This window comes from Ambystoma mexicanum, chromosome 9 (assembly GCF_040938575.1).
Source record: "Ambystoma mexicanum isolate Mex_15411 chromosome 9, UKY_AmexF1_1, whole genome shotgun sequence".
Taxonomy (NCBI): domain Eukaryota; kingdom Metazoa; phylum Chordata; class Amphibia; order Caudata; family Ambystomatidae; genus Ambystoma; species Ambystoma mexicanum.
In genome coordinates this window covers 711,825,429-711,838,496 of record NC_090931.1, presented here as the reverse complement: position 1 = coordinate 711,838,496, position 13,068 = coordinate 711,825,429, and the positions used below count along the sequence as shown (strand labels likewise).

At 45.6% G+C, this 13,068-nt stretch overlaps 1 protein-coding gene across 7 annotated transcripts in view; it reads right to left on the bottom strand.

Moving 5' to 3' along the window:
• PIKFYVE (phosphoinositide kinase, FYVE-type zinc finger containing) overlaps window positions 1-13,068 on the bottom strand; it is a 1,728,392-nt gene that overhangs the window by 1,460,436 nt on the left and 254,888 nt on the right. For all 7 annotated transcript variants that reach the window (XM_069615611.1, XM_069615606.1, XM_069615608.1 and 4 more), the window contains one exon: window positions 6,508-6,679. In XM_069615611.1, the coding sequence (XP_069471712.1) occupies window positions 6,508-6,679 (172 nt within the window). The remainder of the gene's footprint in view (window positions 1-6,507; window positions 6,680-13,068) is intronic.

The following is a 13,068-nucleotide window of genomic DNA, read 5'->3' as shown; positions in this document are numbered from 1 at the left end:
CCACACAATATAATACACAATAACTCAATTTAGACATGTATAAAAACACAATTATTTATTCTAGGCCATCTACACACACTGAAAAATTAAACTGGCCTATTATCTCACAGTACTCAATAAACATATAGATTCACCATAGGATCAAAAATGCATTCAGATAACTTATTCAACAGAGGAGGCAAGTAACATAATGCAGTATATAATAGAACCAATTCACATGCGATTTCCCAGACTTAAGCAGTCCAGTCCTTAAGAAGAATGGGGCCTTGTGCCCATAAGTCACACAAGACACAGTGCTTCTGACACAAGAATGAATCTTTTCAGGTAAGTTATAATTTACTTGTGTTGGCGAGGGAATAACATACTTTACAACAATTAAAATAAGGCAAGTGAAAAGTATTTTAGGAGTTACAACCCAGGTTCGGTGACCAAAAAGCAGTTGAATGGAAGGTTTATGAAACAAAGGGACTTATTGTTTACTTATGCACCCAAATCCGATTTTCCTAAATGACTTAATGGGTATGCTGGAAGTTGGATTTCCTGCCTTTGGTTCCAGTTAGGGGTGCCCAGGAGCTACAGGTGCAAGGATTTTTCCGGTCAGGTCAAGGAGAAAGATGCAACCCCTGGTGATGAAAGAGATGCAAAATTCACTGGTGCAGGCCTCTTCAGGACCCTTCACAAGATGGGTGAAGGGGAGTTCCAGCGTCGGCCAAAGAAGCTCTTCTTGGAAAGAATCTTTTGATGCTGGGATGCTAAAATTCAGTGGGAAGGCAACATTTACCACAAGCTGGCGACTACAAAAGTTCTGGGTGCAACAGCAGAAAAGGTTCTGGTTAGGTAGCCCATTAGCGAGCTAGTCAGTCCACCGGTCCAGGAACACTTCTGAAGGCTTAGGACGACTGGATCGTCGAAGCTAGTTGATTCCACTGGTCCAAGAGCTGAACAACTGTTCAGGATCTACGGAGATCAAGTAGTCCAACAGGGCTTCACCGGACCAGATGCAGGAAAGGATGCAAGGCCTCTTCAGGAGTCTTCTTCAAATCTTCAGTCAGCAGTTGCTCTACGAGGGATTGGCTCCAACGCTGCTCTGAGGAAATGGCTGCAGTAGTCCTCTTATTAAAAATCCAGACTGGAAGCAAGTCCAAGCCCACCAATGGTAAGGATCGGCACCATTAAAACAGTCAGTAGTTGTCCAATCAGGGACAACTATTGGTTTCACTCATGCCCCACACCTTTACTCTTTGGCACCACGGATGTGGAATAGGACTAGACCGTCCAACCCCCTTTCTAGGTCACACAGACACACACAAAGGCATAACTGGCTGACAAAAGCAGCAGCTTTCCCGGGCAAATGTATGATCCTATAAGGTATTTCTTGACCTGGCAAGGCAGGAAGAAGGCCAAATACAATATGGCCAAATAACACACGTAAAACTTGTGGAACAGCCAATTTAGGGCACTAGCCCCGTTTAGTAGCTATATGTGGAAAACGCGAATGTGCAAACTAAAAATAAAGCAAACATTGTAAAAATTGTTGTTACTTACCTGTAACTATTGTTCTCCAGCATGGGTCTGGCATGGATTCACATGCTCATGAATAACGAATACACAGCAGTACACACTAGACAACAATGGGAGGTGGCAAGGCTCAACAGAACTTACCTTAGTTCTGTTGAGCCTTGCCACCTCCCATTACCCCTGGAACAGACTCACCTCTAGCAAACCGGTTGCGTAGCACTGTCTGGCCAAATCTGGACTCCTACCTGGAATCGCTGTCGACGCAGTAGAACCTCGTGAAGGTATGCGTGGACCTCCACGTCGCAGCCCTGCAGATGTCGAGCAGGGGTACACCAGAAAGGAACGCTGGTGGAGTGCGCTCTCTGGTGTCCCGGCAGAGGCCAGTTAGCCAGCCGATGACAGTGCATGATGCAGCCGGAGAGCCACATTGAGATGGAAACCTTGGACAAAGCCTTCCCATTATTCACAGGTCCAAAGTTCACAAAAAATTGAGAAATCTTCTGAAAACTCCTTGTGTGTGCCACGTAAAACTTGAAGGCACGACAAACATCCAGCGAACGCAAGGTCCTCTCCGTCGGCGGAGAAGGTTTTGGGAAGAAAACAGGTAACACGAAAGGCTTGTTGAGGTGGAATTCCGACAGAACCTTCAGCATGAAAGAGGGGTGCGTATGCAGGACCACCCTCGATTCGTGGAAAGTCAGATACGGCTGCTTTGCAGGACAGAGTCTGGATCTTACCCCCTCGTTTGGCTGAGGTGAATGCCACGAGGAATGCCATTTTCAGGACTACGTTGAGTTCCCATGCCAGGGCAGGTGCCTTCACCGGCGGTAAAGATCGTAAAAGCACCTTGAGAACTCCTTTAAAAGTCTGTGGGACCACAACAAGGATCTTCTTAGGGATCTGGTGTAGCGTGAGATGACCGCCAGGTGTAGCTTGATGGACGTGTGAGCCAGACCAGCGTTTGCCAAGGAAAGCAAGTGTGGAAGAATCTGTGGGGCCGTGACCCTCAGAAGGGTAATCTTCTGCGACCGGCACCATGTAGAAAAACGATTCCACTTATGGCCGTAGCACTTTGGTGTTGACAACGCCCTGGCTTTGACGAGGACCTTCGAGCAGCCCACTGGCTGCTCATAACCCCCAAACTCTAAGGATGCAGGAGCCATGCCTTCAGGTTCAGGGATCCTGGGTTGTGATGAAGGATTGCTCCTCACTCTCTGGTGAGCAGATTCGGAAGTAACAGCAACTTGACTGGAGGCGATGCTGACAGGCTGAGTAGGTCTGGATACCAAATCTGCCTCTGCCACTCCAGGGCAATGAGTATCATCCTGCACTGACAGAGCGTGTTGATCACACTTAGCAGGAGATAAAACGGGGGAAAGTGTACAGAAACAGACCCTCCCATGGGAAGGTGAACGCGCCACCCAAGCTCCTTGGTTGGTGAAATCTGCTGGCAAACATCTGGCATTTGGAGTTCGCTGCTGTCGCAAAAAGATCGATCAGGGGTCTGCACCATTTGATGAACAGACGGTCCACCTGATCCTGGCAGAGTTCCCACTCGTGCAAGGTGCGCAGTTCCCTACCAGGTGGAGCAGGACAAGGAACAACCACTGTCTGATGGCCCAGTGCCACAATGCATGAACTTCCTTGGAGAGCAATGAGGATCGAGTGCCCCCTTGCTTCCTGATGTAGATCCTTACCACCTTGACCTCCAGAGACGGTAGGAAAGACTTGAGGGCTCAGAACACTGCCCGTTGCTCTGGGATGTTGATGTGCAGATCCTACTCTTCCGGAAGCCACAGAACTCTTGCGTTTAGACGTCTGGTGTGAGCCCCCCAACCTTCCAGAGAGGCGTCTTTGGTGACTGTCTCGTGGTTTGAAACCCCATCCCCATGTCGATATGGGAGCACACCCCCCACCACTGTCGCCCACCAGAGCTCCTTTTTGAGGCGGATCTTGTCCGCAAAACTCCCAAACACTTGTATCCAACGTGCATTCAAGAATTCCTGTAGGGGTCGCATCTGCAACATGCAGAGACAGACAAGGAAGATGCAGGACAACATCATGCCGAGCAACGTCTTGATGGCCCGAACCGTGGCCGTCTTCGCCGACAGTCACTGCACCTTCCCTTGAATGGCTGCTAGCCTCTCCTCCTAGGGTGACGCCAGGCAAGTCACTGTGTTGAGTCCGGCACAGAGGAACATGGTGTTCTGCAATGGCATGAAGCAGGACTTTGGATAGTTTATGGAGAACCCCAGGTCCTTCAGTAGCCGGACGGGCGCGTATCAGCCAATCATCCAGGTACGGGTATATGTGTATGGCCTGCAGTGGCAGTTGGGCCACCACAGGGGCCAGGCATTTTGTGAACACTCTTGGGCCGACTTTAAGCCGAATGGTAGGGATTTAAACTGGTAGTGTTGGCCTTGTACCGCGGACCGTAGGAACTTTCAAGGTTTCCTGTGGATGGGCATATGGAAATATGCATCCTCTAGGTCCAACGAAGTCAAGAAATCCTGTTCCTCCAGTTGGCCGAGCATGTGGTGCAACGTGACCATCCTGAATTTTTGGGACTTCAGGTACTTGTTCAAACGGCATAGGTCTAGGATGGGTCTCCAATCCCCAGTCCCCGAGGGTGCACGAGTGGGGGCCGGCATATTGGCCAGTTCAGGCTTGCTTGGGAGCCGGCGCCCTGCCCTGTGGTCGACGGCAACGCTGACCTCCTGCTATGGTAGGCCTTGGAGTGACCCCTGTAGGCTTCCTGCATGGAGGATAGGGGAGGTGGTCTGTATCCACATTGGGTGCAGTGCTTCAAAGGTGTCCTTCCCTCCTTTTTCTCCTCCATCATGGTCGGAGGCACGGAGAAGGCCCAAGGAGGCCTTCCAGAAACTTCGACGAACAATCGCCCTTGAGGGGTGTGTAACTTCACCGACAACGGGTCCCCGTTGTCGGCCGATGAAGATAGGAGCACACAGGCTCCAATGAAACAAAAACAGATGTTTTCCGTGAAAAACCTGGAAAAAAAGTACAAAATAGCTCGGAGAGCAAATCGAGGACTCCCAACACTGAAGCGTGCAGTAAAAATCTGAAGACGGCTGCCAGAGGCGGGGCTTAGGAGAGGACTGTCATTGGATGGGGACAGTATGAGCCAGAGGATAGTGATTGGTTTAGAGGAGGAATACAGTTTTAAAGTGAAAATTAAACTGTTTTCTTTTACCGAGGATTCCCCAGCCTGTCGATGGGAATATTCGTGAGCATGTGAATCCATGCCAGACCCCATGCTGGAGAACTATATGCTGCCACCAGCTTTTCTTTAGGTACGTATAAAACTAACCAAACATTCCAAGTGTAAAAAGCTAGGGTGATACAAAAGTATCCCCATTGCACTGCATTGGAAGATGCTGTGTACAATGTTAAAAAGTCACAAAATACAAAAGAGAAACAGTTTCCCAGTACTGATAGTCTGAAGGACTGATCACTTTCCCCATAACAAATAAGTAAAAGGCAAGGGATGTGAAGCTCAAAGGCTTTAATTCCCTCCAAAAAGTCAGAACAGGGTCAAAAACAAAGCTAACAGATTGGAGGTCCACAGAAACTATGGAGGGAAAGTTGCAAATAAAAGAGCCCCCCTTGGGAACGGGCAGATTAGGAGCAACCCAATATTGTGCAAGTTAAATAAGGTTACAAACATTGGCAATGGTAACAGTTTGGGCTTTTGTGTAGACATGGGAAAGGATCTTGCCAGGCACCATCGTAGTGGTATTAACTCGCTATTGATGGTAAAAGGTGCAAAATGATACTAGTACCTAGGCATGTAATAGCAGTAACTGACAAATGTCTAATACCTATACACAGGTCAAAATTGTTGGCTTTGCCAATGCTGGTTTTTAAGAGGACTTGTGAAGGACACTCATAATGCTTATAAATCAAGTGGCTGAAGGCAGACCAGTTTAATATATTTTTTCCCTCCGTAGCTCATTTACAGCTCCAATTAAGTCATTAACTCCGAAGATTGCTTTGAGAATACTCTTGTCGTGAAAAGTTTGATGGTAAGGCCTGACTAAAGTGAGCTCTAGGAGTTCCCATGAGCAGGTATTCAAGGCGGGGTGGGGCAGGCACTGGGTGGGAATGGCAATAGGGATTAGCATGGCCTTGGGCAATCGGTGGGCAAATAAGCAAACACCGCCTAGACGTGTTATGTCCCTCCTCATATGCCATTTCTCCCCATCTGTGCAATAGTTTCAGCTTTTAGGCACTGTACACATTTGCTCCCCTTGGGCTCCCCAGGTTTTAGAGCTGTTCTGGTATTTTTAGTATCTGCCGTTGCTTTTTTGTGCATTTTAATGCAACACATTTGTTGTTCATACCTCTAGGTCTCGGTTAAAATTATACTAACCCGTACAATTATTTTCCTGTTGGCTGTAAAGGTGATTTTGATTCAAAGATCATGTAATGTTTCTTTTAGCAACTGCTTGCTTCTACCATTTACCTGCCCGTTTGTCTGCATTTCTGGGTAAAAATCACTGCTCCTCACTTCTATAAGTCCTGTGTTGTACTGCTGAGAGTATCAATTGTTCCAACGACTTTAGAAGTGTTGTGGATCTCCGTGTAGTCCCCATTTACTGGTTTTATAAAAACTTACACCTAAACGTAGTACAACCGCTAAATTAACAGATCCCATAAACGCTACACCTCCAGTAGCAAGCATATTTTTTCCCTAAGTATATTGTGTGGACACTCCTTTATTTTGTGCTTATGAGTTGACAAACTGTACATTACAACCATCCTGGACACTCCTAAGCCCTCACCAGAAAGTTGTGCGTACAAAGAGATGTTTCAGCTAAGCAAAAATCTTGAAATACATCAGAGCATGCATTAGAAACAGAAGAGGAGGGGATTTCAGGATTAAATATATTCCATTTAGAGCATGTTCAAAACTTGACTCATCTTGGAAACATTTACCCTGACTGAATACGCCATACAATAAACCCTTACCGGTATAGCCCATAAACTTTCCAGGGATCTCCTGATTACAACATCGACTGCAGAAGATCTGCCCACAAAGCCGACAATGGTGCCTTCTTCGAAAGGTAGTAAACTTTTCGCTGCAGTCATAGCACTCTTTGCACTGGCTGTCCGGCATCCAGTACTGTTTGAGGTCGCTGTCCTGCAGAAGAGCCAGAGCACAAAGTCACAACACATTTAAACATATATGTCCACACAACAGTCCAGCGGGGCAGCTGCTAGGGGAGTAGGCAGTTGCTGCATGGCTTCCACAAGCTGTGCTGCTCCACGCAGGGAGATGTTTTGCAAACTGTAAATAATTTGCTTTGATTCTGTCCCCACTCACTAATTGGTTGGTGATTCTATGAGTGGGGCTGTGGATGCTTGCTTAGCGTGCAACATACAGTACATTTAAATATTTTCCAGCATGTTAAAATAGGCTTACACAGGTAGTGTGATATTATTCTCACATGTTTTTTGACCTTCAAGATTCAAATGAGGTACGTTAATTCATTTTATTCGATTTGAAATTTCAAAACACTCACTTTTCTCAATCTTTTTTATAGTCAAATATCTATATAACTTCCCTAGAGAGAAGTTGTTTCTTGATATCGCTGCGTTCCATTAAAATAACAAAACATGGATGGAGTAAAAACAGTGTCGACACCAGAGCGTTTTGGCCCTTTGCAACAAGATTTGCTCATCCACCGCGGTCTCTTGATCATTGTTATCTAGAATATCAGGACAATAAGGAGACAGAAAGGACCCAAAAATCACAAGGTAAATCCAAACAGAAGAGGAGATTGGCAAACTTCTCGGCTACTTCCAGCTCTGATTCGGCACCCGAAGATCAAACCCGACTACAACTAGCCATATGTATCAGGGAAATACCAGAGAAGGCCTTTTTTAGGGTAAGGGGACCCAGGAGGCCATCCCTGGGATCCAAACCAATAGGATCCATACGAATATCCAATATCGAGATTGTGCAGAAGAACTCAACCGAGGTAGACGAGAACCTGCCCATCCCTCTATTTAATTTATCTGGAAAAATGTTCTCGCCAGAAGAGCTATCCGTTCTAGCAAAGGGCCTATCAGTTGTCCCATCCAAACCCAACAATGGTTCACCCTGGAAACCACAATAAAACAATTATTCAGGAAAAACAGATTAAAATCCTACTTTAACCCCTTAACTGCCATGGCTCCTCTTAAGAAAAGCTATGCTTCGCTACATTCCCCAGACTCTTCCAGTTAGGAAATCACACATTTTTCGTAACGTTTCACAAAACAAGCAATACCACAAGCCACAAACTGAGCCATGGTACACAGGATTTTTATACTTTGGGCCTAAACAGACGTACTTAGCATGTGTAAATAAGGAAAACAAATGTGGTGAGGAAAGGCAAGCATACATTTTTTGAAAGAGCACAGGCAGACCTTTTGAAGGGTAGGTGACTTGTGCAGGTTACAAAAGTGTATAGTGCCTAAAGCAGCAACTAAATGTAGGTCACATTTGGGAAATGAAAGGGTTGTGTGACAAAGGGCAGCAGCAAATCGGTCAAAACGTTATGAAAACCACGCACACACAACACATGTCATACCTTCCCTCGTTCCCACAGGTGTCCCGACAGAAACTGTATCGCACATATGTGGGTGCACCTACCTGGGTGCAAAGGGAAAAGGCTAAACCACTGGTAACCCCAAGTCTTTTGGCAGAGCAGATTTTGAGGGATTTTGCTCTTGTGGACAACTTATAGATTTGGGCCTGGGGTGTCGCAGCCACCAAGGAAAACAGGGAACCCCATGCATTTCCGAAAAGAGGACACCGGTGGGAATCTATAGAGGTGCGACTTGCACAAATCACCCCAAAATTTATTACCCACAACCCCCGGCAAAGTCCAAAATTTGGCAGAAAAAAGCTAAATGTTCAGACTTCACTCTGGCCATCCACCGAAACACACAGCCAACAACTCATGCCCTACCTTCCTGCATTTTTCTGCCCCTTTCCAAGGGGCAGATGGGCACATTAGTGTGCCCATCTGCCTCCAGGGTGGGCAAAACGTACTGCCCCATGTATTGGGGGGCCATTCCAATGTTTTCTGGTGGCCCTCTCCCCCCCACCCCAATTGGATGGAGGGCATCTCTTGTAGCCCTCCCGGGGGGCAGATAGGAGCAGGAATCTGCACCCAGGGAGGGCTAAATGAGTTGCCCCCACCCACTTAGGATGGGGGGGGAAGAGGGCCTCACCCCTTTCATTTACCAAAACAATTCCTGGTGGCTAGTGGCCCCCACCCCCACCCAAAACTCTGTTTTATTTATTTATTTATTTATTGGGTTATTTTTCTTTTGCCCCTTCCCTGGGGGCAGATGATCACTGATCTGCCCCCAGGGTATTGGCCCCATGCGTTGGGGGCAGGGAGGGAGAGCTGCTTACAAAGTAAGCAGCCCCTCCCCACCACTTCAGAAACAGATCCCTGGTGGTCTAGTGGGCATTGCAGGATGCGTATTGAGAGTCTCCCCTTTCCAACGACAACTCCCTCGATCTGAACGGCTCAATAGTGCCGCAGATCAAGGGGGAGAAAGGTGGAGACTCACCTTTCATTTTCACTGTGGCAGCCATTTTCAGCTGCCGCAGTGAAAATTACTTTCAAATAAGATAACTCGTCCTTGGCATTTAAGAGGTTAATGACAACAGCAGGACTGAGACGGAACAGGATACAGGACTAAAAGTAAAATCCACCTTCAATCCCAATGATAATCAGGTTCCACTAGAGATCATCTTCGAAAAATGTGTCCTCAAAGAAATAGCCACCCTACAGTCCAAGAAACAACAAACCAGCACAATCTATCAATAAAAGAGAGCAGCCCTTAGAACATTGAGCAATTACACAGAAATTGTTATTAAACCGGCGGACAAGGGTGGAGGTATAATTATTCAAGCTCTGCAACAATGCCAATGAATGGTGGTTGAGCTCCTCTATGATTAAAATAACTATAAGAAACTTAAAAAGGACACTTCGGCGGAAATATCTAAAGAAATTGATGAGAGAACGCAATATGCTTATGAACACAGGTTGATGACCAAGAACGGACATGGTTATCTGAATAATTCGCAAGACAGATTACTGGCATTTTATGCATTGCCCAAAATGAATAAGGATCTGCAAAATCCCCAGGAAAACCCATAGTTTCAGGGTGTGGGACGATTCTGGAACCGCTATGTAAAGTCATTGATTATTTCCTCAAACCTCTGTGTCAGGACACCACTTCCTATCTTAAATATACGATAAACACTCTTAACCACAATGAGGACACCCGATGTGACGCAACCAAAGAACCCCTTAGTGGCCATGGATATAAAAGGCACTCTATACGAGTATCCACCAGGAACCTGTGCTGGAATGCATAAGGGGACACCTTAACAACATTAAACAAACAAGGGTCCCAGTGAACTTTATTATGGAACTGCTTCCGATAGCTTTCTGCGAGAACATTTTCCTTCAGGACGGGGTGTTCTTTCTGCAAATCTGTGGCACTGCTATGTGGCAGCTTTTGCCCGTAGTCTAGCCATACTGTACATGGCACTATATAAAGAGATTCACGTATTCGCTGCCAAGCCTTACTGCCACAAGATAAAAAAAATGGAAATGATACATTGATGATATCATCTTCATATGGCAAGATGACCTGGAAAGCCTTGAAGTCTTCCATACCTGGCTCAAGAACAGGACCACACACATACAGTTCACTATGTGCAGCAGCTCAACCTCAAATTATTTCCTTGACCTTACTCCGGCAAATAATGAGGGGAGAATATACTGTACCCTATATAAAAAGAGCACCAACAGGAATATGCTCTTGCATTTCAAGAGCTACCATCCAAAGAACCTCAAAGAAAACCTCCCATATGAACAATACTTGTGTATCTGCAGGGACTGTACCTAATTTATGGACTACCAACAACATGCAGAAGACTTAGAAAATAGATTGAGATCCAGATGTTACCCAAAAACACTCCTGAAAAACTCTAAAAAGAGAGCCAGATTTACACCCAGAGAGAGAGTCTCTGGACACCAAGTAATAAGGAGACCGAGATAACATCCTTACCTGTGTGACTACATTCGGTCCAGATACCAGTAAAATAAGATCGATAATCAAAACATTCTGGCCAATTGTACAAACCAGCATGCCAGGAGAAGCACTGGCACGCATGGCACTAAAGTGATAAAAAAGCAGGAACGAACATCTAATTCACTCAAGGATGAAGCAATAAGGAGTACACTGTGAGGTCTGCGAGAAATAGTAGGCTATCATCCGTGTGGCACATGAACGGTATGCGAAGGTCAAAACCTTCAAGATAGGACAAAAGAACTGTGTCCTAAAGCAATTCACGAACTGCAAGACCAGTAGGGTGGTCTACATTATTCAGTGTCCTTGCGGGCTGTGCTATGTGGAACAGACAGCCCGCCCGGTACATAAGAGAATCAGCGAACATCAATTTAAGATCAGATGTAGAGTACACAATGCCCCTATAGTCTTGCACAACATAGGATTTCAGCACGGCCCAGATGACATTGACATCAGGTGGTAGGTAGTGGACGTAGCCAGCAACAGTACCAATGCCCTTTCACAAAAGGAAGCATGGTGGATACATAAAAATCAATGGTATACCACTGGCCTCAATGAAATGAAACCAATATTTACAGGAATTAGGTTACATGTGCCAGGAATATACATGACAGCGTGCATTAATAGGGCAGATGACGCAAACCGCCCTCTCACCTCTCCAACAGCGGCATGCTGTATGCAGGTGAACTATAATTTCTTCCCCCATAAGGTCTCCACAAACCAATGGGACCCCAGAACACGGGTTCTGCATACATATGGGAATTGTCCTGGTAATCCTCCATATACAAGTTACCACCAGGCCAGACGGCACACATTGCGAGACAGAATTATTTCCAGTCTCATTTAGATGGACCCATTACCTAATACAACCCAGCCTGTCACGGTGCCCGGGATCTGCTCCCACAAGCACCGGGTACCTTTCCGCCTCCCACGTCTTCACATCTGTTATGGCACAATTACGCGCATCAGTGCCCTCAAAAACAAGTATGTTTACTTGCACTAACATGCGGGTCCCTTGTACCCAGCCTATGGCCACACGATTGCGCTTCGCTCAAATACTTGCCCCAGGCAACCCTGCCATTTCTTTAACGTTTAATACGCCTAGTACCACCTTCCAAGATGGCCACGTTCATGTTAACCACTTTGCAATGTTTTTGTGCATACACACGCCATATACAGTAGTTGTTGCCATGGCAACATCGCCCAACTCGAATTCAAAGTCCCATAGCAACCAGCCGCATCTAACCATGTCTGCTAGCACCACAAGACACTGCTCGATACCGCGGCACAGGTAAGCCGCCCAAAATTACATTAAGCACACTTCTAATTTTTCAACCAGCGTGCCTTGCATACTTACACACATGCACTGCAGCCAGCGAGCGTCCTCCACAAGAACTTTGCACGCTTCAGTTTTCCAGACTCAGTACTTAATACCATATCCCTCTTCACGTTCTACGTACAGGTAACTCTACCCTCTTTATCCATTGGCAGTTTTTCGGAATTCATTTATAATTGTTATAACATGGATCACACATGGCCTCTCATTCTTCTTGAAGAGGACAACGCGACTGCATTACACACAGAATACCTACCTGAAGCAGAGGAATCGATCCTGGGTATTTTTCCTCTTGTACTTAAGGTTTTTAACCTTGTTACTGCAATTTCTTTTTTTAAAACCATTTTTAAATATAGATCTGTGACAATACCTACCTTCCTTTTAAGAGGTACATATACATACTTTTGTATCTCACTTTGTAGATTTCCACTTTCCAGGGTGTGGACTCCAGCTGGAGCGACATCATGAACTTTGTGCACCTCTGGCCAGCCAGTTCAACATGGTTCTCTAGTTTCCCAGGTAAGTTGTAAATTGGCTTTTCCCCAGCCCAACTCCCAGCTTTTAGAACCTCTATGTATATATATTTTTTTCTATGTCACATCAGCAACCTAGTTAATAGTATTTATACTGTTTGGTGTTCCCACTTTAGGGGTCCAACATTCTAATGGTCTACAAGAAGGCGTATCTTATCACTCCTTGCCAAAACATCTTAGGAAAGGACAGCAATACCCATCTGCATCCTGTCCTCGCTATGTACTAATAATTAGTGACGTCAACCGACTACTCTCCTAGAAGAAATCATTTAGGAACATAAAGCTATACAAACTAGTACAAGTAATTGGTACAATTTACAGTATGGACACATGGACCACATTACATATTAAGTTTACTAATGTATATATGTGATGTATTATTGTTCATGTTACTTTGCACGCCCTGAAAACATTTGTATGTATGTCTCCATCGGTTTGATCAGTTGCTTTATGTGCTTTGTAAAGTGCAGGCATTTGTTCTGTACTAACGTTTTTTTTTATTCTTCAAGTATATGATTGTCTATAGGAGCAAGAGACCTTTCAGCTGCCTCCTTGAAT